General features: G+C 39.5%; 1 protein-coding gene across 3 annotated transcripts in view; it reads left to right on the top strand.

The window, feature by feature from the left end:
* Positions 1 to 12,737, top strand: part of arhgef10la (Rho guanine nucleotide exchange factor (GEF) 10-like a) — a 118,224-nt gene extending 105,487 nt beyond the window's left edge. For all 3 annotated transcript variants that reach the window (XM_086293188.1, XM_086293190.1, XM_086293189.1), the window contains 3 exons: positions 4,525 to 4,696; positions 8,399 to 8,521; positions 9,106 to 12,737. In XM_086293188.1, coding sequence (XP_086149314.1) covers positions 4,525 to 4,696; positions 8,399 to 8,521; positions 9,106 to 9,656 — 846 coding nt within the window. In that variant the 3' untranslated portion in view covers positions 9,657 to 12,737. The remainder of the gene's footprint in view (positions 1 to 4,524; positions 4,697 to 8,398; positions 8,522 to 9,105) is intronic.
* Positions 12,738 to 25,046: the final 12,309 nt, after the last annotated feature.

A 25,046-nucleotide genomic window follows, 5' to 3' on the forward strand; every position in this document is an offset into this window, starting at 1 on the left:
GCAATTACTGATGTTTTTGTTCCCCCTATGCCTATCATAAAACTGCTGATGTAGAGGAAAAAAAACATCTTCCTCAAAAATCAGAATTATATAAGATACATTTTATAGGTGTTGTTTTTGGTTTTTTCAGAAACATCACATGACAGATCTGGATATTCAAATCAAAAATAGCTGCTTTTTCAGCATGCTTCAAAATCGAGTCGAGCTAGTGTCTCCTTTTATTCCTTCACCTTTTTTCCCGTAGTCTACTTCTCCAGAGACACAAGCTTAATCAGCTGAATGACCACGCAGTTCTGGTTCACAGTATCTCCCACAGAGCTTAGCAGGTCAGCTCTGGTTACTACTTTGCTAACCTTGTCTTCCTCACTAATATGGACTCAAGAGGGCTGACTTCACAGGGGCTGTGGTGCATATCCAGGATCTAGACAAGAAGTATTTGGCACCTACAGGAAGAGATGTGACTTGGTTCAAGGCTCAAGGGTCATGGACTCAATTCTACTTCACTTCATTGTTTCCCCACATGGATGTTCACCACTTTGTGAGATTTGTACTTCTGAATCATTTATCTGTGACTCTGCTGGACACGTGCCCCGTTTCATTTGATGCACCCTGCTGCTCATCGTGAGAGTCTTTTTAAATGTTCACAATCTGGCCTTGGCTGCACAGTGTTATTTAAATATATCATTTTTAGTCTGTTTGGGTAAACAAGAAAATACTTCCTGTGGTGTTGAAATTGCCTTCAGCAGATCCCCAAAGGATTGTCATAACACTTGCAAAATTGTATGGACTCTCAGCTTTGTATTATTTAATTATATTCACTCTAGCCCAGTGGAGTACGTGAAAATTATAGTGCTGACAAATGCTTAAAAATACCATGTTTGTAAGGAAAGGAGAAAGCAATAATAGAAGAAAGAACACATTTAGAAATTCAGAAGCAGCTATCAGTTTTATCACACAAGGATATTTTATGTAGTTCAAAGAAACTCCAAATGGCACTTTTCACTGCTGTATCTGTAGCTGAAAACAAGATGAGTGTTATTTTAACCAAAATGCAAATACTAGCATGACAATGACAACTTTCTCAATGCTCAGATAGCACGCCGTTTATCTTGTTCAGCTCTAAAAACAAAGTACAGTTTATGACCCAACCTCAACAGATTTTCCCTGTTTATGAAAATGGATCATCATTTAATCGTTATTTGTGATTCAACCTCTTGGATCCATCTAGGTCGGTGCAAAATTTCATGCTAATCTAGCCTATATTAATCAAAACGCCCGTTGCCGTCTGAGTTGTTAGTGGTGCTAAAATGTTTTTTCAGACAGAAGCAGAGATCCAATCCTTGCCAAGATCAGCATTAGTTCCCACTAATCACACCTCTAATTTGGCACACATCTGTTTTATGCATAGACTGAATTTGAAATGTGTAGACCCCTCGTGACTTCACTTGTTGGTTGTGAAGTTCTGTAAGGTTTTAGAAGTGAATCCATATTTGTGTTCATTTACAAAAATATGTTCAGAGGTTGCAGATCTAACATTTACATGCTTAAATGTTTACATATGCAGCTTTCAAAGGGTTCTAATAATGTGCTGACCGTTTCTGTGGTTTTCCTATGCAGTTTAAGATTTTCTAGCTTCAGACTGGTGGAGTTGATAAAGTGTGGCAAGACTAAAGGTGCTGCTTTAGAGAGTTATCTATCTCTATCAGGCTGTTTCTTTTCAGTAAGAGTGATCAACTACCTCACAGCAAGCCCTCACTTTACAACTTTTTGGAAATGGTCGTGACAGCAAAGGCTACGTGGTTAGGAAGTGACTTGTCAATCAAGATGTAAAAGTAAGGATTGAGACCACATGCTCATCAGGAAAAAAATTATTGATGTATTATTTTAAGTCAGAAGTTGGAGCGTTTTCTAATGCAGTCGACCTTGCAGTCGCTCCTGCTGGCCATGAAAATAAATATAGCTTTAAGAAGTGTGCTTTTGTGTTATTCTCAGCTGTTTGTTTTCTTGTATTCAGACTAACAGAGCTCAACCTAGATGTCGTTCAGTTGGCACTGCAACAAAAAAATACCCCCCTCTTGACCTAAAAAGGATTGCCACCAACTCTTTCCCCCACCGCCACACCCACTGTGTCTCTTCACATACAATTGCTACAGTCACGCTGTGAGGCATGTTCACACCGACCAACCCTATTTACACCAAACACACACAGAAGGTGTGTGTCGGGGTGGAGGGAACAGTGTTTTTATTTGTTATTAAACTGTTTCACTCAAACAAAAACAACGAAATTACTAAAATTATAACCCTGTTTACATTCACATCACGCCAGAGGAAAGGGTTTGGTAGCAGCAGGAACGCTGAATACGACGGGACTCTGAAACACCTTCATTGATTAGAAAATGAAGAAAATTTCAACCAATCAAGGGATTTTTTTATTTAGTAGCTTGTCACGCAGTAGGGGATCTGACTATGAGAGTAAAACAGAGCTCGGTTTGTTTGTTTTGATTCATACACAAATTTCATTTTGCTCGAAAACTGCCAAGCTTGGCTTCGTTATTTCAGGCACTCAACATCCAGTCTCAGTATCATTACAGTGCTCCACAAACTCCAACAGTCTGTGGAGGTTTGAGTCACTCCCATATAACCAGACCTTAACAAAGTAGGACATACGTGGGCATACAGGCTTTGATCAATACTGACTGGCAGGCCTTGTTCTTTCCTCTTCCCATTACTATTTCTTACTCTTCCTGCTTTCGCCTATCACTCACACGTCCACTTAGCTCCTTCGCCCTTAGAGTGAAGATGTGGACTTTGCACTCAGAAAAGGACAAAGACACCTTGTCACCCTGTGTAATGAAGGACTAATGAGCTGTTCAGACCAGCTGTAGTGTTTGTGGCTTTAACTCTGCTGTTATTTCCCACTGCTGGTGGGAGGAATATAGGGGAGATGTTGCTGTTAGTGTGGCACTGCCGAGCTGAGTGGAAAGGGCACATTACTACTGTCAAGCTTCACTGACTAACTCATCTCTGTAAGCAGCGTTGGATTCAGGAGACTAATACCACGTTGTTGGTTGGGGGCAACAGTTGTGGCTTTTACTTACCTCGTATTTGACACAACACAATGGGCATTCACTGTGTTTTATCTACAGTATACGTGTGATGAAATATGGAATGGATTTTGCCGTGCGGGCTGAAATGTGAATCGATGCTTTTGTAAATTTTATTACACCCATTAAATCAATATTTTAAATATTCTTGGGCACTTTTTGAGAATCCTTGTAGCCCCGTCAGATGGGCCTGATGTGTTGGTTTCGTTTTTCCAGGATCCCATCCAGGTGGTTTCACACACATGGCAGGAAAGATGGCGTCTAACCGCCGCAGTATGTTACCCATTGATGAGCTGGAAGTCCGTTTTAGAGCCACCTTGCTCGATATTGAGGAATGCATTACTTATACATCGCATGCAGTGCAACAGAATTTTTCTCTCCAAACGTGTCAATATATTTGAATTGCAATGGCTTATTGAAGGTGAAATTTTCCTTGTTATTATGGATATCTAATTTTTCGATGGCTGCACTTGAAAAACGTAGAGATGCACTGCATATTGTTTCCCTAGTGGAACAGGCACCCACTGCTGAGGAGTCAATTAAAAGGGAAAACACATCAAAGTCTTCTCTCCTTTTCCCTAATTTCAAACAAAGGAGGACCCACTGGCAAGGGCACACAAACAGGTGGTAATCCCTGTCTGCTGGTGCACTTGGGTTGGGGTGGGTGGTGCATTCTCATCCATACTGAGTCACTCTCACTGACTAATTGCCCAGCTTCATGCAACTTGTGCATTGACAGTGATATGAGTTTCAAGATGATGCCCAAAGCAGCCCTTGTCACGCCTTAGACCGCAGGGGCTGTATGTGTTGCCATGATAAGGCTCATTGCATTTATTTCAAGCTACTCATTAAGACTGTGCCCAAAACTATTTTTCCATTGTGCTCTTAAAATGATAGAAGCCAAGGCAATGATGCAAAAACATGCCCCGTGTGTCAGTGACTCTTTAAATGACTAAATTAGGAGGGACAGCTAGACTTTATTTGTAGAGCAACACTAAATGTATTATTCAGGGGACTTCTACTTCGACCTCATCGAGTTGTAATATAACCACGGCAGTTATCTTAGATATTTAACAAAAAAAATGAACACTACACTCTTGAAATTTGAATTGAATGCCACAATAATTTGAACGCTAACTGAAAATGTTGTCATTTTTTCTCTGGTTCACTTTGTATTTTAGCTGTATTTTTATAGTTGATGCTGAAAATCTTGCAAATATTGTACCGAGGCCTCAATATTGGATGTCCACTCATTATGTGGAGAAAAAGTCATGTCTGTTGTTTGAAAGACCAGAACGAGAATCCAGAGAGAGCTAACCTTTCAGTTTTCTAAATGTTTTCTATATTATTTATTGATGAAATGGATGATTGCATTTTCTTCACATGTTGTTGTAACAGAAATAAACTGTTTGTTTGACAGAAGTTTGAAGTTCATCCAGACCCGCTGGTCAGTGTTGCACACATGGCGTGTGCTGGTGGAGGGGTGTGGATGGCATTCTCAGAAGGTTCCTCCATTCGTCTCTTTCATACTGAAACGTTGGAACTTCTGCAGGAAATCAACATCTCAACACGCTCAACGCTCCAGAACACTGGTACATGCCTGTTTAATTTTTTGGGGTTTGTCTTTATTGCACGACATGATGCTTTCCTCCAGAATGCAGAGAAATATTCTTCTCCTTTGGTTTCTTGCAGTCACAAGATTGACCTGATAAGTATCCATCTCGGGCCTCTGGAAAGCCATAATAGAGTCTCTCGGTGAATGACAGGGATTAATAAAAAAAAGATTAATGTCATTAAGCAGTAGTAAAATGGCAGCCTTAAAGATTTTATACATAGGATTACTTTGAAAATATTCTTGCCTTTCTTCAAATCCATGCTTGTTTAATATCGTGCCATTTTACCTCTTCTTCTCTACATGCACCTCCCCTCTATCCTCTTTTTGAGTTAATATTTTACTTTCTTTTTGTCCCACTTTTTCCCTTACGCTCCCTTTTTCATCTTTTCCACTCTGCTTTAAAATCCTCTCACCCCTGTTTTACTTCTCACTGCAGTGTGTTTAGGATGCCACAGAGAACCCATTACTTTCTGTGCACCTTCCTTCATGATGGATGAAATATTTATCTGCAACTGTGGGTGTTTTTCCCTTTTTTAAGCAAGAACTATGGTAAACAAATTAGAGCATACCTAAAAGTGTCTAATGTGATAATGATAGTTTGACTCAGTGTCAACTTCGCTCAAACATTTTCAAGCGGTGGCTTGTGCACCTATTAGCCTATTTGTAACATGAATTCAGAATATTGAAGATCGCTTTAAGCTTAAGGGAGAGGTATAAATACATCTGGATTCAGAAAATTTGGTCCTTTTATTGAGTCACACCAGAGTGTGATTGATGTATTTAGAGCATTACTCCATCATATCAGGAATAAAAAGCTTTTCTCTTGTGAGTTGTGTAAAGAAAGAATACCAACAGGCATATGTTTCAAGCACAGAACCTTTCTCTTTTAGATCAAAGTTCCTTTTTTTCCCCCCCGCTCACGAGGAGACTTTAAGGAGAACAGGCTCCTATGGCCATAGTATCTGGAGAAAACTGTGACCCAGAGGTCATCTTCACCCAGCGCTGGTGCTCCCCCTTGAAATATGCAGTAGATCTGTGGGAGGGTCACAGCCTCAAGACTTGGCCCTGGGGGAAGTTACAGGGTGAAAAGAAAAAGAGTTGCGCGGCTCATGTCTTCTGGGTCCACAAAAGGAAGAGGATCTTTGACTTAAGTTGTGATTTGTTGAGCTCACAAGAGAAAAGCGGATCCCTCGACACTCTACAACCAAAGATACTGCACATGAATTACTGATAGTTGCTTTCCATCACTCGGTCTCTGCTCCCTTAGGTTTCTCCTTGACTTATGCTAGGACATGCAGTAATGATATACCCCCTAATCCTCTCCCCTTAATGTGATTTATACTCAACAGGGAATTCCAGTTGCAGTAAACAACAGAGAAGTTTCTGAGGCAGAGAAAACTGCTGATCTCTTCTCTACTAATGCCTTTAATAGTTCTATCCTTAGGGTGAAAAAAATATCCCAAAATAAACTCCTCAGTGACATATCATAGGGAAACATTTATCTTTTGGAGACATCTTCTTTTTAAGCTCCCACGATAAACCCACTACATTTCGGAGTGTGTACATTGCTGTAAAAATTGGAGGTGCAATATTGCTCGAGGTTAAGCTATACCTCCTTAATCTTTGCCATTATCCCTCTGTAACACTGTTCTAAAGACAATGCCTGGTGCCCACATCTTCCGACTTAACTTGAGATTTCATGGTAGCCTGTGAGTGGGTGTTCATGAGCATCATTCTCTCACTTAAGCCCTCTAACCAAAGCACAAACAGACAAACAGCTCAAATAAACAGTTTTGAGATAAAAGCCATTTCCCCCGACGTCTAACTAACTGCTGTGACCCTCTAACGTCTCCATCCAAAGGCCTCTGCGCTCTGTTTGCTCACTGCGCTTCCTCTTGTACACACTGCATGAACTTCTTACTTGGCAGGATTCATCTCTGCACAGTGAAATTAATTAATTAATAACAGTGTTGAGCCACTCATGCAAATCGTCATAATCTGAGCATGACACACAACCGCGTGTAAATACAGCTACACATGTAAATGAGCATTCTCTTGGTTGTATTCAAATGACTGTTGGTGTAATTCAATTATCATTGCCATGGATATTATGGTAAATGGTTCTATAGATAACTAGGCCACAGTGGGAGCCAAAAGCTGAGGGACCACATAAGGAATGCAAAAATAAATCCACAGCAACAATGTTTTTTTAGTCCTTTGTTAACTGGAAACAAAGAATGTGCATGTACAATAAGAGGGTGCAATTATCCTTTCCAAGGCACTAATGCAGTGCTACAAACAGCTCTGCAGTGGGAAACCTAACAGTACAAAATATATGTTGAATATTGCATCATGCTCTATAACAGAATTTCAAAGTTAACTTTATCCAAAGGATTATTAACACACTCTAAAGGAAAAGAAAATATGCCTGAATTGTAGCAGAATGAATAACAACTTGCTGCAGTGCATCACATCTGGTGTTATCAACTACAGACGAGAATAAATAAGTAGGTAAAGAGTTAAAGCTAATTCTGCTTGTCCACGTGCACAGTGATGGCCCTGGTTAAGATAAATAACAAGACACAAAAATCAAAACTTTTGTAGATGCGTGTGTGCGTGTGTGTTATCAGGAGAGTTGGAACTCCCTCCACTACAGTCAGCAAAACATTTCTCCCATGCCTTCTGCTTCGCTTGCACTCTAAATCTTCCCAGAAATTGCAAAATAAATATATTTTGAATAATAATATGAAAATTACAGCCCGCAATTTTAAAAATAAATCAGCTAGTATAATTACGAAGCAGCTGAAAATGATATTTTTTAATAAGAACGGCCAGTAAAAAACAGCAGAGGTTCAAGCTACGAATAAGACAAGATATTGCTCTTCCCAAAATAAAATAAAGCAGGAGGTGGCTGTGTCTCAACAAAACTGTCACAGAGCAAAAAACACCAACCCCTTCATATCACAGTATCAGTTTTGTGCAGCATTGTTTTGGGGAGACACACCTGACACATACCTGCACAGCAGATAATACACAAACTTGTGGCCTACAGCATGTAGTATACACACTCATATTTTCACCATCAGGACTTTTTAAAAATCAGACCCATGTTCGTGTTAAAGTTGGGTTTGTTTTAGTATAGAAGGTGCAGCGACTATGAAAACGATGTAGCTCCACATTTCTGAAGCACTCAGTTCGCAGACAAAAATGTTTAATATTGAGTTCACAGTCTCGTTTCTTCTGTTGTGCTTCTATGAGTTTTCTTTCAACTGGGTCAGTAGCAAGAACATGGATCCAACTTTTCATAATCTTATGTAACCCAGAGCCCTAGGTAGCTGTGCTGTGCATGTGTTAAGCTTGGCAAATACAGACTGATCACAGAGCTTAAACCTTACCTAAAGCTAACACCGGGAATCAACAATGAAAGTATTTCTATTTATTTACTTATTTATGTGGACATACTAGGACTGAACTGTTCTGGTATTATTAAAATAAATGAAAGCCCATAATTCATTCTCTAAAAGATAGACCATCCAGTCTGGTTGTATCTTTTTATCAGCAGGGAGTCTATTTTTATTCCACAATCTCCAATAACATGCTGGAGTTTTGAACTATGTTATTCTGTAACAATACGTGGTGAAGAAAACTCAATTTTCTGTCAATGTTTTCTATATTGCAGGTCAGAAGAGCATGCGAGTCACAAGTCTTCTAATTTGCCAGGGGCTGTTATGGGTGGGCACAGCTCAAGGCTTAATTATCACTCTTCCAGTTTCCAAACTGGAGGGCATCCCCAAAATAACAGGTATGGATCAGAAGGGGGTGTCTGACTCTGATTGAACGGCCTCTTAAGAGGTCAAAAGAAAATGGAGGAGTTGTGCTTTTTTTCGAAAGAAAATTACTCTGCACTGCCCATTATTGAGGTCGCACTTCACATTCTTCTTGTTACCGTGGGAATCAGTGCAAATATAACTAGGCTGACAAGACACAAATCATTGTGTGTATATATGTTTTCGAAGGATAATTTAAAAACTGCTTGGCTGTGTTTTCTTTATAATGCCAAGGAAATGAGGTCATTAGTTTCCCACTTGCAGTACCCTTACTTCACGGCCATCTTATTCCAGGCTAGTTTATTGAATAATATGTAAATATGCCACAAACTATAGCTGCCGTTATTGCTGCTATATTGGTAGGATTATGATAAATTGACACAGTTAACAGCTGATGACATATGATCCAAGGCTGGGTTCAAATCATTTCAAGTTCATACATTTGAAATTGGAACTTGCATTATTCTCACATTTAATTGATGCAACTCATGACGTCTTGACCCCGGCCCTGTTTACAGCAGAATGCCATTTGAATATTTTTGTCTTCTGCCTTCTTCAGGAAAGGGAATGATCTCACTAAATGCCCACTGTGGGCCTGTGGACTTTTTGGCGGCCACCACAAGTTCTCTGTCTCCTGAACTTCTAAAGAGGGATTCTGTTGGGGAGAGCCCAGACTCTGCATGTGTAGTCGAGGATCGCAGTGACAACTCCTCTCAGGAATCCCTGCAACCTTCCAGCTCCTACCAGGGAGAGGGGAGAGGCAAAGGGCGTGGCGTTCTGCTGCAGTATAAGCTGCGCTCCACGTCGGGACTGCCCGGACGGCCGTTAACGGCGCTGGGCGACGAGGCGTCGGACTCCTCGCTGGAGTCTTTAGAGCACAGCGTGGAAGACGGATCTATCTACGAGCTCAGCGATGACCCAGAAATGTGGGTCCGGGGACGCACTTGTGAAAGGGATGGGGGCCGCAGGGACAGGGTGATTTCTGCTGCAGTTATCTCTGGAGGAAAAGGTTTTCGCAGACTGAAGGAGGGAGCAGCAGCAGGTACTAGGACAAGTGGGGAGAGTTTAGAGAATATTCTTATGGTATGGCAGCTCCCACTGACAGTGTGATGTGGCAAACTTATGTGTATTCATAGAATTCTCCATAGCTTAGGCTTGAATCACCTACTCCATAAATTCTGTACATTTGAGTATATGATGAGAAGGCGGTTCCTCTGTCCCAGAGCATGGCATGTTATGTTCGAACCTGTGAAATAAGCACGCTAATGAGTTAATGCTGCTTATAAGTCAGCCCATAGGATCCTTTGAATGTTCAGGATGGCGCATCGTGATCTTTGCAGCAGAGGCACAGGCCACTACAGATTAGGTGTGTGCTGTGGGATTGTTTTGAACAGATCCCCTCCTTAGTTAAGATTGATGCGCCACAATTTAACCTCATCATTGCTACGTGTGCCGTGCCACATCTACTCGGTGCAAAGGATTTCTGTGTGAGCGCCCATGGACACGACGCGTTTGAGAGGCAGCCTTTGTGGAATCTGCCATGCTCTGCAGAGTTGGAAATGGACGTCTTTTATCTGATCCTGTGGGAGAGATCCCATCTGTTTAGAGCTGAAAGCTGGGGACTACCATCGCATCACAAAGCACATTAGCATCACTTTATAAGCTTTGCCAGCTTTTTTCTCATCCCATACAATGTGAATGTACGATACCTTGCATTGTGTCTCAAAGCTGAATCGGTGAGGGAAAAAAAAAAAAGAATGTCATTTTTCTTATTTTTTTGCAGGTGTTGCAAAAATTACTCTTGGTTCTTAAAGCGTACTTTGCCTATATTAAGAAGAGTCATCCTAGTACAGTGTTTTTAAAAAAAAAAAAGAAGAAGGAAATACGTGATTTGGAAAACTACCTGATGAGAGTCACAGATGGTGATACTCTACACTACAGAATCTATAATCACACTGCAGAATGATCTAATTATTACAGTTTTATTTGATCAAATGAAACTTTTCAGTGCCAGAGCAGCGTATTATCTTCCCGCAATATTATAAATGCCAGATATGTGTTTCATTAGTCACTGGCATCTATCAGCATAATTAAACAAATGTGCACCCTGGTTTGCGAATACTCGGCTCACATCAGTGGGAAGCCACATTCAAATATTCAAAGTTAGACTCAAACGAATGATGAAATGAAAGCGCTGCAGCCATCTAAACTGCTGTCAGCTGTGTACAAATACAAATGCTCATGTTTACAGGACCATTAATTTCAGTAACAGAGGAAGATTCTGACTAAATATGTTCTAATACAGTTACAATACAATTAACAGATGGTCGTGATGATGTATATTACCAGTGATATCACCCAGGACTTTAAGTCATGGAGACTTTTTCGTGTTTTCCTTCTGTTTTGCTAATGTTTTGTAAATATTTGGAATTTTAGTCAAACATTTTGTCCATAATATTTTATAATCAGGATATGAAGACGTCCTTAAACAACCTGTCATTCCTTATGTATAGAAACCTCACAGTTTTTCTGTGGTTATCATGTCTCGAGATTAGTTGATTTACAGAATCTGTGTTTAACCAAAAAAATATATATATAAAACTCTTTTTTTTAAATAATTAAAAAAATACAAAGGGATAACAAAGTATATGTAATGCAGTGTCCTTAGAGTCCATACATATTTTTAAACTTGTGAGCACCCAACAGTATGCGAAGTGTTCAGTGGTACTGTGTGAAGTATTTGAAAGGTTTTCCTTTAAGACGTCTTAAAGTTGAACACGTGTTGGCAGACTTGTAAACACGGACTTTCATAGAGGAACCCAAATCAAGAGGTACGTATTTTACAATGCACATCTTTCACGGTGTGCAGGCACAGTAGGTGGAGGCCACACAAGTATCCAACTACGACCTGAGTTTTGTTGATTTTCAATAAGCCTAGCGATGGTTAAGGTTATGGTATATCATTTTTCTCCACCTCTATTCTACTTAGCTTTTCCACAACACGTGGATTCTCATCTTATCCCTTTATCGCAGAAGCATGAAGTTCATGTTTTGTATTTCCCTGAGGCACACCGAGGTTTATTCTCTCTTTTCTTCTGCTCCTCACAAGTGAGATTCCAAAAAACGTTTTAAACATCCCGCTGTCAGCCGGAATCATTCAGGAAAAAGATAAAATAAAATAAAATGGTGTAAACTGTCCTTGGATGCTGTCATCTAAATGTAAATCTAAATGTCACATCAGAAATGTATATTTTAATTCATGTGAAATTCAACGCTGCTGAAGGCACAAAACTCACAGTAACTGTAGAGATTGTTCATTCAGCCGTTTTTAGGGTTATTTTTTGCCTCGACTGGAGAGGGAATAGACAGCAAACATGGCTGGAATCAAACCAGGAGTGTTGCATTTGGCTACTATGGCACTTAACTTATTTAAACAGAGCATAAATGTAATTTCTGCAATAAAAGTTTCATATCACATATCAACCTTGGCATTTCATTTGCTTACAGTATTGGCCTGCAGGTATTATCCATGCACTGAATGTTAATACTCAAGAATGAACATAATGTATTACTAATTAGAAGTCCTACTGTACTAAACCTATTTCATTTTATATAAAGGACTGCAACTCTACTGACGTTTTGAAATAAGAAGCAGTTTACACATTGTTTTCTTCCTGTGGTGATCTATATAAGTAGATTTGACAATTATTTCTTTGAGCTATGATAACATTTACTCACAACGTAAAGATGCTGAGATTTGACAACATTGTGACAGTACTGAAAGTAAGAAGCCTCTGTTGTAAACACCCATCGCCTACTTTGATGTCGTTGTACGCATAATTTTCCTGTGCAGTGAAGCATTATTACCGTCATAAAAGATGCATCCACCCTAAGTTCCTCCTCTTAGGTTTGTTGGCTTATTTACAGGCTTCGTTGTCACATAGTTCCCAGATCTCAGTGACTCGTTACTTTGGCGAGTAGAATATTATCATAGCTGATAGAAATGTAACGTCAATAAGGTTAGAAAAGCGATGAAGAAGAATTATACTTCAAGTAATAATATTGCACTTGAATGGCCACAAGCATACAGGAAAAAATGCTTGTTTCCTTTTGCTGCAGTACTTCGATGTTACATGTCTAAATATTGTCTAATGTGCATATACTAAATTAAAGCATTTCATTGAAGATGAAGAGTTTAAGCTTGATTTTTATTTATTTACATGACTGATTAATAATAACGGGGCAGTGGATGCTGTCAAAAGTTTACTATATTGATTGTCATTAACAGTCAGTAGGGGACAAAATGTTCCAAGCCTATATTTCCCTAGATTGACAGCTTTTGTCAATCATAGGCACTTTACAGAGATGTAGTTTCTCTAAGTGCAGTCTTTGAGTAGAACTTCGAAGTTAAATTATCGCCACTGAGACTTCACATCCTTTATGCCTCTTCACCTTCATCGTAGGTAAAGTGCCAGAGGCTTATGTCGTTGCATGGCACACTGCACTTCAGGGAGACGGGCAGGATTGTTACCGGCACACTCAAAAACACACTGGGGAACTCCTACCATTCCTCAACCATCCTCTTTCACCCCTCCTCCCTCTATTGCCTCTGCCTGTCTTCCTCTCTCTCCCTCAATGTCTTTTTTTTATTCTCATTTAAAATGTGCCAATGAAGTCTTTACAAATATAGAATACTTTGTAGTAGGAAATCCAGCCATGCTTTTTCCTCATGAGTAATTCTCAGGTCAGTGTACACGGGTGTCCTTTGACCACAGTTATATTAATAGTCTCCTCTTCCTGCTACTTTCACATGGAGCAGTCAGGCCACATGAAGGCTCCCTTTAGTGCTGACAATGTCAGATAAAGGTTCAGAGGGTGGGGGTAATGGGGCTGTGCGCCAATGAGTTGAGCTTCCACAGCAGCCTACAGGAAATTACCACGAAAGGTCAGCTCTTAAATAAACCATAAATGATGGACTAAACAAAGAGAGGTCAAACTGTGGTTCAGCTGTATGCAGCAGATTTAGACTACATGTCTAAACTGATCACAACCAGCTGAGGTATAAACCTACTGTAACCTTGTGCCCATCAGCTGAGGCTGAAGAGGAAATAACGAAAACATCCATCCAATATCTATCCAATAATGACGTAATTATTCTTTTTGTTTGCTGATTTTTATTTTACTTTTTAATTGACACAGGTTGCACAGTCTGGATAAAATTCACATATTACAGACAAGTGCAAAAAATAATCCCAAATATGCACATTCAAGCACACGCTCATGCATACATACCTACATGCAAGCATTAATGCACACTGTAACAAAATCTTAGGGCACAACCCTGAAAGAAAAAAGAAGAAGAGAGTAGGGATTTGCAGTACATGAGTAATCTGAGAAGCGAAATGATTGTTACCACTGCACTAATCTTCTTAATATTTGATTGCTGTAATACACTGCTCTTATTGCTCAATCCACACATTTTCACATTTGTAGCTGGTGCAACATTATGCTGGACCATATTGATTGTGCAGGTTTAGTGTTGTGTCTTGCTTTTGTGTTGTATCATGTTTGTTTTATGCATCCATTGATTTTACAGTTTGTATCAACTTCTTGTTTACAGTTTTTATTTTAACCTGTTTTTCTGCATTGCTATTTATTTTGTGGCTTACCACCCTGTTTTTAAATACACTATGCAAATGAACATGGACTAATTTTCTTTTTTTATTTAAAATAGTAATAACGTCCAAAGTCACTGATTCAGTTAGATAAACATAAAAGTCAGATCTAGATCAGAAAATAATGCATTCTCTGCCATTAATATGCCTCTTCATTTCTTGGGTATGCGCACAATCTAGGTTTTGTTTACTTGTACTCCTTTCAGTTTTGCCGCAAGCTCTCATTTACCCAAACTTTTTGGCTCATAGATGTTATCGTGGGAGCATCCAATACGCAAACATGCATCCGGCAGCACAATAAGGATGACACCACAACAGGGAGCTCCTGAAAAAGTCCATAAAACTCCAGTAAGAACTGAGAATGTAACACTGATCTGATAAAGCAGTGCTCAATTGCTTCCTGTACCAAGGTCAACAATGGAGCACATGCTTGCCTAGAAGCGAAATGAGAGGCCAAAATGCTGTGCCAGCATTCCACTGTCAAACCCCAAACAGTATAAGGCATAAATAAGTGTGCTTTTTCTGGTGGGACTTCACAAACCCCCTTTTCTAAACCTTTCTATAGATATTTTCTGCCAATTAACCCTGCTCCAGGAGAGATTTGCCTATCTCAAGCCCCAGCTTTGCGCCTGTGCAGCTTGCGGCGTCACTCTCCCTACGTCTCAGGTATAATTTGCATGCCTCGGTCAAGGCTAAACTGAAGCGGATGAAGCTTTGCAGTTTGAAGGTCTCCCTGCTTTATCTGCCGACTCCTAAAAGCCTGGCATATTTGCATTGCTTTTCATTTCCGCAGGCTTGGCAGTACGAATGATAAAGGAAGAAGAGCACACTGTACAAACCTTGCCTAACAAAGGAGGCAGTAGCTACTGATTTGCATACGAAGAATGCATGGATAAGGCCCGCACAGGGCTGCCTCGGGTCTTATTATCACCCTCCATCAACGCTCGGAGCTGATGCCTGTCAACATCTAATGCACAGCCCCAAAGAGATAGGCTAGGTCACATCATGATGTCAGATGTAACTGTCTCCTCTGGCAATGTCAGCTTCAAATAAACAGGAAAAAAAATCAATATTTTAATAGTGGATATTGTTTTTGAGTTCAGAAACTTAGAGCTGAACTAAATTCCCTCAATGTCTCGTTTAAAGTAGGACTGTCTTTTACAATCCTCTCCTGGCTGCTTATACTTATGTTTTATTTACAACGTTTTAATCATGCAAAAGACTAATACAATTTTGATAACTGTACATTATTTAACTTGTCCCAAAGGAGAGAGGTCTGTTTAATGGCATGATACATGGCCTGTATTGACGAATAGTAATAATCTCCCAGAGTTTCTCTCTCTTTGTCCATCTACTTGTATAAAGGTACTGAAAAATAAAAATGTGATTGCTGCTTGTAAAAGTAGCGTCTCTGTGTGCTTTGGATTGCTTTATGTCCCTTTGACAATGGCATTTATGGGTTTTTTTTGGCAGTCTGTAAAATCATAATAGGTGAAGTGCAACTTGCAGAGTTTTATAGCCAATTTTCTCCAAATGCATTTATATAATGTCTCAGGCCAACGTTCCTACCCCCACTATTTATTTACGGTGCTACGCATAAACTTGCCAGTTTTACATGTTTCTGCACACCCTTCTGTCCTGCAGTGTTTTATTTTCCAAGTCTGTTTAGGCCTTTGAAGGGCGACCTTCAATTCATATATCTGTTGCTATAACTCTTTGCTACTACCTCAGTGGGACCTCTGTAGAGAAGATAAAATTTCTTTTTATGTCTCGCAGTGTATCTAGTCACTTTTATGCCAACATTTCTCTGACTATTCAAACAAAATGAGAATGTTAGCATTCGGGTCCAGGTTTTCTCCTTTTTGCATCCCTGTTGAATCTGGAAGCCAGCCAGAGAGCATTTCAGAGGTAAATAATGTGTTGAATGTGGCTCTAACCTGCCTGCATTTCACCGGAGGGGCAAAACTATGACTTGAATTTTTTTCTTTCAGTATCAAAAGCAGCAACATCTCATCTTCACTGTCTCTGTCGATCGGTTTGACACCTCCGAGGCAACGCTTGCATCACCTGAATCACACGATTCACAGGATAGCTAAGCAATTTTTATTTTTGATCCATTGTTTTTAATATTAACCATATTTCCAACCATCCAAGTTTCCAAGCGTTTTTGTTTTGTTTTTGTTCAGTTTTCTGTGACTCTCATTCACATGTTTCTGACTTGTTCTCACTCTTACGCTTCCTCATTATCTCCCTCTCCATCTCTGTCCTGCATCACTTTCTCCCTGGGGGGAGAGATGTGCTGCACCTTTTACTGCTCTAGTCTTCAGCATGACAGATGGAGGCTATTAAAACACATTTTCATTGTATTATGGTAAATATGGCAGCCATGTTTTATAAAATATTACTGTTCCCAAGACAGTACTAAAGGATGCAAGAGGAAATCATAACTGTCCTGCCACGGGTTTCTCTCTATATATAAAGTAGATGTGGTATCTCTGATTTAGTTACTGTGGGTTGTTTTTACAGAGCTACGGCATGTCAGCTGTGGTTTTGATGGCCCTAGTTCAGAATGAAGTATTTAAAAAAAAAAAGAGAAGAAGATATGACATAAGCTCATCAAGCATGATTTCCTGTCTTGCACGAAAGGAGTGTAACAGAGTAATGGACTTTTGTACAAGGCATCAAGTTTGACAGCCACTTACACGGTGCAGTTAAGATTCTTGGTTTTCCAGAGGTATAGAAAATCAATGTGAGTGGTGGCAGGTATGATATTTATTCAAAATGCACTCCCTCTCTTGATAAAAAGAGGAGAGGAGGGTTGGCTTTGCAAGAAGCTTGGCAGCTTTTAGGCTGTCTATTTTATAGAGTGGACATTCACATAACCAGCAATGACAGTTTCTATTTTTATACCCCTCACTCCTCTGAGAAAGACCCTGCAATCCAACACTGTCACAGCAGTTGGTTGGACCACAGAGAATTCATTTCTTTTTCAAATACAGAATAGAAAAAAAACCCATTGTATTTAAACAGTAGTAATACAAAATAATGATCAAAAACATGTCCAATATGTTAAAACAGAATGAGCAAAATGTAAAAAAATTATTTATTTATTGCTTTTTAGGCAATAAACTGCAAAAAACACAGTCAGCCTTGTTGTTAAAGTTAAGCTACTGTGATTTAGGGCTGAGAATCGTAGAGTATCTCACAGCTTGTGACTCTTTGTGGCGGAATAAGAAAACAAAATACCTCTAAAATGGCAAAATCCCAGTAGTCTCACACTCTGACTCCCTCTGTGTGTATAATTATTGTTAAATCTAAATAATTCATTTAATTAGCTTTCTGATTTGTGTTCCCCTGCTGTGGACCATTTTCCCAGTTTCTTCTTAATCACTGCACGTTAGTTAACTTTAGTTTTTTTTTAAAACTCCAAAATATTTAAGAAGCAAAAGAAGTCCTGAAGTAGTAACAGGTAAGACAGACATTTGGCCACAGTGCATTAATAACTGCATCGAAAAACAAAGTGATACAATAAACTGCTCCTTCAATATTTTGTTCTAACCATAATGGTATTTCTGTAATAATGTTTAAAATGTGTAATTTTCGAAATTTTTTTTTGTGTCAGCAGAGAAAGCAGGGCTTCATGGCAGTGCAGCTGCACACTCAGCACATTTCCTAACTAACTTTCAGGAGGAGGTGAGACTGCCAGTGGTCAGGGAGTAGAAGTTTTTGAACTGTACTGAAGACGCAGAGAAATGCAGTGACTGTGTCATTTGGCTGCTATAGTTAAGATCAAATATAACTTTGAATCTGTAAATACAAAACAAAATACCAATAAATTTGATGTGTCACATGGCCCTCTTCCTATTGAAAAAACAAAAGTTGTATCCAAGATGGCCGACTTCTAAATGGCCACCATGGTCACCACCCATCTTGAGGAGTTTGCCCCCTCACATATACTAATGTGCCACAAACAGGACTTTAATATCACCAACCATTCCCATGTTATTACGGTGTATCCATATAAATGGCCCACCCTGTATATGTAGATAAATAGATAAACATGTATAAACATAGTGCACGGACAAGGCATTATGACGCTAAATTCACATTACAGTGATGATTATGTGGTGACTTCTATTACAAAGTTGTTTCAGTTGTCTGAACGATGGGGGGATTAAAAAGTTAAACGTGGCTTTTTCAAACCTTTGAACTTGCATTACACTCAGCTGACGGAGGAAAATGGAAGAGGAGAAGTGGAGCTGTGGACGTTAGTTTTAATTATTTATTGCTTTATTTTTTCCACAAAGGCACAAATAGATGATGGTGAAGTGCATACACACTCAAACCAAAAACAACTACTGCTAACACACTGACTCTGCACGGACAACATGCCAACATTAGCATGCCAAGTGAATGCGTGCCAAACCCATCCAAGCAACCAAAGCTTGGCTTTCAACAGGTAACAAAAGCTGAGATGCTACAAGTAGTCGGGCTCGTGGCACTGCAGTCCATTTCTTCCTTGTATGTGTTTCTAGTATGACTGCTCTAGCGTTGCTGAAGTGCCTTTTGGGCTGGTTTTCAGCTTTGCTGTCGGCTTTGTGTTAAAATTTGAACACTAGGAGAAAGAACTTGTGTTCATCCTCATTAGAAAAGGGATATGTGTCAGTGTTTGGGACAGCAGCCTTGGGTTTATGTTGTTAAGTGGTAATGACAATGCATCTCATGGCATATAAGGTAGTAACTTTAAAGTGATGCAATGAGTAGTGTAACAAATTACTTTCTCCAGCCAATAATTAGGTAAAATAATTTACTTCTTTCAAATAAAAGTAATGAGGATTTTGTATTTTTTTTATAATGACTCCAAAAGTATCAGTGTGTTTTAAAACATACTGATGATAAGGATCCACGTACAATGAGGCTTTTAGTTTTAGTTTGTTTGCTAATTTTTCTGTAAGACACACCAGCTTATAGTGACTCGTGTGGAGAGTGATTCATGGCCCCTAAGCTTACGCAAGCCAATTGGGTGGTACCTGCCCTGCCAGCAATGTTCCCTCTAATTTTTCATGTGTCTGAGCGAACACACAAACTCCCTGCACGCTCCCTTGGACCACTGTGAGCAACAGTAGACGTGTGCACTGTGGTCAAGCCAGCATCGAATCCATCCAAGTTACATGGTTTATTGAAATAATCAAATTACAGCGTTTACATTTATGTTAGACTACTTTTAATTAAGTGCTTTAGCCCACTTACAATGAAAATGAAAAAGACCTTGTTCATGACCTGTGTAGTATGTTAACACTATTGGAAGTAAAAATAACTTTAACTCCAATTTTCAAAACAAAACTTTCTTTATTTTTTATTTTTATAAAGCTCTGACTTGTATTCTGAGTCTGTGGTCTGGTAGAGAGTCTGTAACTCTGTCTGCAAAATACAGTATATAATGACCAATGTTGGGCAATTAATTATATACGTAGTTACTTCTTCAAAAAAGTAACTGAGTTTTGCAAACAACAAAGTTTTTTTTGCAGCTGTTTACCTAAAAATGCAGCCAAGGCGTTTTTTTAAATAAACATTTCAAACTATTTACAGAACAATCAGCTGTTCTGCATCAAATTTGATGTCACAAATTATTTCTGTCCACTATGAGATAAAGGAGAGCAACAGCCTGATACCTGCAGGCCTGACAACAGGAGATGTATCACTCCTGTAACACCTGTAACATTCAGCAGTCGCCTCATTGTTCTGACACACACAACAAAACTATTGACCACACTACACACTAACTACACAAGATTTGCGTTAAACGTCGAAAATCTCTCACATCTCAAATCACTTCTAAAACTTCCCCCTTCCTAAACCTCAAAATGCAATGTTGCCATATCATTTTTTGATTGGTCGACATGGTAAATTTTTTGACCAATAGGAAAGGGTGGGGTTTTTTTTGGCATTGTTTTTGCTCACAGGTGGAGAGTGCTTTTGAGCGTTTTCCTTATAAAACGCCATTTTTACAGTTTTTTCTGCAGTAAATATAAACAACGACAGTATTCAGGAAGAAAACCAAACATTGCAAATATTTTTATCATAACTCTGGTTTTACGTGGCCTATCAACACAATTTAAAAACTGGTATAAAGTCCACACTTTTTTCGTCAATTGTTCCGTCTGTCCTGCTCACATCTCCAATGGTTGTACACGCTGTCATTAACGTGGCTTCACTCCACATCAGCCACGCCGCCTTGGCAGCTAAAACACTGGTGTTGGCACATAAGGACGCTGTCATAGCCTGTCAACGACGTTGATTGGCTGCGTATATATGAATGTGAATCGCATTATTGGCTGGACTATGGGATAGGTGGCATCGTTCTAATCACATACGGGAGCAGCCAGTCACTTACTGACTAACACTGCAAAACAGAATTGTTAAAGTATTAATTTTAATTTCAATTCAGGTTAGATTTTTTCTTTTTTGTGCGCAACGCAGATTTTCTGTGCGCAGAGACCGTGCCAGCAGTGCGCAATTGCGCACACGCGCAACTTAGAGGGAACATTGCCTGCCAAAGGTGCCAGACAAACAGACTGAAGACAAACAGCAAGTAAACAAATTTCTGGTGAAACCAGATGCAAATCTTGTAAGAATTTTTTATGTTCAAGACAAACACAACTCTTTCCAACTGAAGATTTTCCTGTAATTCAGGATATGGCCATGCATATTAGCCTACTTCGAAAAGCACTTTTTGCTGAAAAGGCAGCTGTGTAAAATTTTTCTTTGTCTATTCACTTTACACACATCTCAGCAAGAAAGGAATGTTGCTCCAAGTTTTCTATACTCCAAGGTGGCTCAGTGACTTCAACATTTATTCAATGTTGTTCAAACAGTAAAAATGAGGGCTCCGCTTAAACCACCCATCAGGCTTTGATGCATCGTGCATCTTGTGCAAGTGTACAGAAGCATCCATCCTTAGACACAATTAGTGATCCAGTTGGTGTTCCAAAAGCACAGCTTATTAAAAAGAGGAGAAAAGTTGACGCATTGTTTCATTCATTTTTGCAGCATTTTTTAAAAACTGTATGGCTGTGCAAAAGTCACAGCCATACAGTTACAAGTACCAACATGTTCAATGACAGCTCATTTTACCAACCCACTTGTTTAAACCTGTTACTCTTCCTCTGCTTGTCTGCAGGGTTGAGGATTCTCAGCAGTGGATTCAGAAAATGCTGAAATACTTGACGAATGAACTTCACCACCCACTGTGTAGTGCAATCATCTTCAGCACAACACAGTAATGTGCACATTTCTCTACCCTTGTTTCTTTTTTGGATCTGCGTTCCAACGGTCTCAGTTTGTATAACAGCCTCATCTAATCAAAACGGGAACTTTTAGCAGTAACAGTGGATATTCTGTATCACGTGAATATTAGACACATGCGTTATTTCACACTTTGCCTACCATATGAGAAACACACCGGTGTTTTGCAATAAAAATATTCTTTAAATTCCATAAAAGCTATCATTTAATTATACTGCTTTTGTTCTAGAATATATTTCAGCAATGGGAAATAGCTGCTTACTGTTTTACAAACTTTAAATTCAAAATTTCTATTTTATTGTTATTTCTCCTGTGGGGTCAGTAAAGTTCTATTTTTCATGAATTATATTATGCTAATTCCTAATTTGATTAAAAAAAAAACAATTAACACTTTAAAAAACCCACACTTCTTTCTAGAGAAGTAGCATCATTTCATTAAAAGCAGTCAGAGGATGCTGGATACAAATGCGAGGTTTACTCCCCTGTTGTTACAGAGGTAAGACAGAGTGGGAGTTCACAGTAAAGGCCGTTGTGCACTGCGAAGGTCACACTTGGAGTATACAGTACAAACAGCGGATGAGTTAGTGCTCTGAATTCATGAACAGCCACTGTTTGCAAAGTGCAAACAGATGCCCATAATCCCAGTTTACAAAGATGCCTTTCTCTTGGACACTCTGTATAATGGAAAAGGTACAAAAACAGTATTAATGTCAGAGCAACTGTCAACAAAAGACATATCAGCTATTGCTTTCTTTTTTGCTTAGGAGACATTAACACAATAGAGAGTGGGCATATCTGAGGAGCATTTCTTAACACCCCCCATCCCTCCATTTTTTTAACAGATTGGACTCACTGGTTCTTTCTTATTGCTTGAGGTAGTTGTCACACAGTAAATCAAAATGGGCCAGGCAGACAAATAAGCCAATGGTTACTGAAGCGATTATGTTGCTGTCACAGTCTAAAGGGTTTCTGTATTTGCCAGAGTCTGTGGGATTTTTTTTTGGTCTCATCTCTAATATAGGATTACCCCTTTGGCATGCAGAGCAAGTTTAACTAAACAGTTTAATGTTCTAGTGCCTGAGTATTACCACACAGCCACAGGGATCCTAGCTCAGATTTAAGAAATTAGGTGGCAAAATTGAATAAACCCAATACCCCAAAGGACTTTTATTGTGATATCAACAATCCAGGTGGCATAAAGTAGAAGGTAATCTTACGGAGTATAACCACTGGAGACAGAATGTGTATACATATCAAATTGGCTGGTGTGCCTAAGGTTTAATGCTCATGCAATATGAAAAGCTCAGTGAGAGGATGTCCGGGACAGTCAAAGCTTATCAGATACATTATGTAAGGGTCTCTATGGACAGGAAGCCAATACTGCAGATGGAAAATCTACTCATGCTGAGCAAGATGGAGTGAGAACAATGCCATACTGTATTTTCCACAATTTGTTATTTAACTTAACATTCATTGTTTTCTTGTGTGGGTGACTTTTGAGGATAGCATAATTATCAGTATTTTTTTTAAAGTAAATGTTCTAATACTATGTTCTCTTTTCACAAGCTAACAATGGAGATAAAATACACTGTTACCAGAGCTCCACATATTTTTTTTTAATTAAAAACAAAAATTGCATTTTATCTTGTTTGTCTGCATCGCAAATCAGGTGATATTTTGCTCAAGACAAACTGTGCAGAAAATTTTGCACTACATTTCTAGCAGATCAAAGTTTCTATTTCCAGTATCTTCTGATTGAATGGGCACAAGAAGTGGTGCTGGTGCTAAATGGGCTAAAGTTGTTCAAAACATTTTTTATGACTCAAACTAAGGCTATTACCCCATGTACCTGGGCTGCACTACTTACTAGAACAAATGTTAAAATGGTAATATAAGAACACTGGGCGGAATGGATTCAATGGCAGAACTCAGAGGTCAGGTTTTGCGCATTTATTCACAGTGAAAACAACAGGGTGATATATACAGGTTGTGATGGGGGAAACAGAGGCTCCAGGGATCCAGGCAAAAGGGCCATCCAAGCAATCCAAACTCTCCTCTCTCATTCAGCTCAGGTAGTCTCTCCAAGCACTCAAGGGAGGGAAAAATCCAGGGAAGGTCTGTAAAACGAAGGAAAGAACAATGAGATTAGTTGTAAGGGAAACACACTAGACTAAAGAGCCAGGGCTTTACTAACAGCATAGTTCAACAATCCAGCAAAGACTGAATCTCAGCCACCACCTTAAGTACTGGCCTGCTGATGAGATCATCTGGAACAGGTGGTTGATTACTGCAGGCGTGTTCAGCCAGAGGCAGGAACCCATGATGAGTCCCGCTCATGAACACCGATGTACACACAAGCATAGAGAAAGGAGAGGGAGACAGAGAGAAAACGAAGCCTGGAGTGGGCAGCTCAGGAGGACTGAGGGAGCACGATAGGTAAACTTGTAGATCCTATCTGATAAACACGAGCACGAAAGCCACTATCAGCATGAGCACTTTAATTTCTAATATGAATCGCGTCCCTCAATTTTGAGACATATGCGCTTCCAGGGGAAATATTTTGAGCTGGCCTTAAACATCATTATTTACTTATTTTAAACGCCACTACAGGTATTAAACATTATCTTCAGTTTAACCTAACTATTACCACATGGTCAGTGTAATTTCGATATGCTCTTCAAGTGGGATCCACACATGATTAACTTGGAATAAGATTAACTTGTTCCCAAGAAAAAGAGAATGGACTATTACCCTGCAGGTGGTTCTGGCTCAAAGACCTATGATTACCTGGAAGCAATTTTATGTTAGGTATCTTATCACTTGCTCATTGTGGTACAACTGCCGGTTGTAGACCTTTAACATTAAGTATAAATTCGCCATTTACACAAAGGCTTTTTTGTGCTTTAGCCCTACAATGGAAATAAGAAAACCTTACTCTATAACCAGGAAACCCAGTAATTTTGAGTTAACCAGTAATATGAGGAACATTTCCTTTTTGAGTCTGATGTGAATACTTCACATTAATTAAATGGCTATTATTACATTACATCGCATTTGATGAGACAGAGATGAGATAGCCTTTATTTGTCAGTTGCAGGTCTTTTGCCCACAACCGAGATGACAGACCTTGCCGACCGTACATACAATACACAAACATCACATTGGGGAGACAGGTCAGGCTAGGTAGCGAGGAAAAAAACATCGAAATGTGTAACACAAAAGGATAATACAGGAATGCACAGATATCAACACACCATAGCACAATAAACACAGACAAGCAACATGGGAAAGTGTTCCAGTGTGTACATCTGATCTGGGACCGCTGCAATCTTCAACTGCGCCTCCAGCTGACCCGATGTCCACATCAGAGGGGTAAGCATTGGAGGTGGCGTTGGATCTGGGGTAGGGAGGGTGATGCGTCAGTGAGTGCTTATCAGAATCAGTACATGTATGTGTGTGCATGTCCATAGTTCAGCTGAGACAGTGTCCTTCGCCCTGCCAGGCTAAGTAAACAGTCTTC

Source organism: Aulonocara sp. 'chitande type north' Nkhata Bay, linkage group LG5, assembly GCF_057382095.1.
Source record: "Aulonocara sp. 'chitande type north' Nkhata Bay isolate Kocher_YH1m ecotype deep benthic linkage group LG5, A_spYH_male_GT1.1, whole genome shotgun sequence".
NCBI lineage: Eukaryota > Metazoa > Chordata > Actinopteri > Cichliformes > Cichlidae > Aulonocara > Aulonocara sp. 'chitande type north' Nkhata Bay.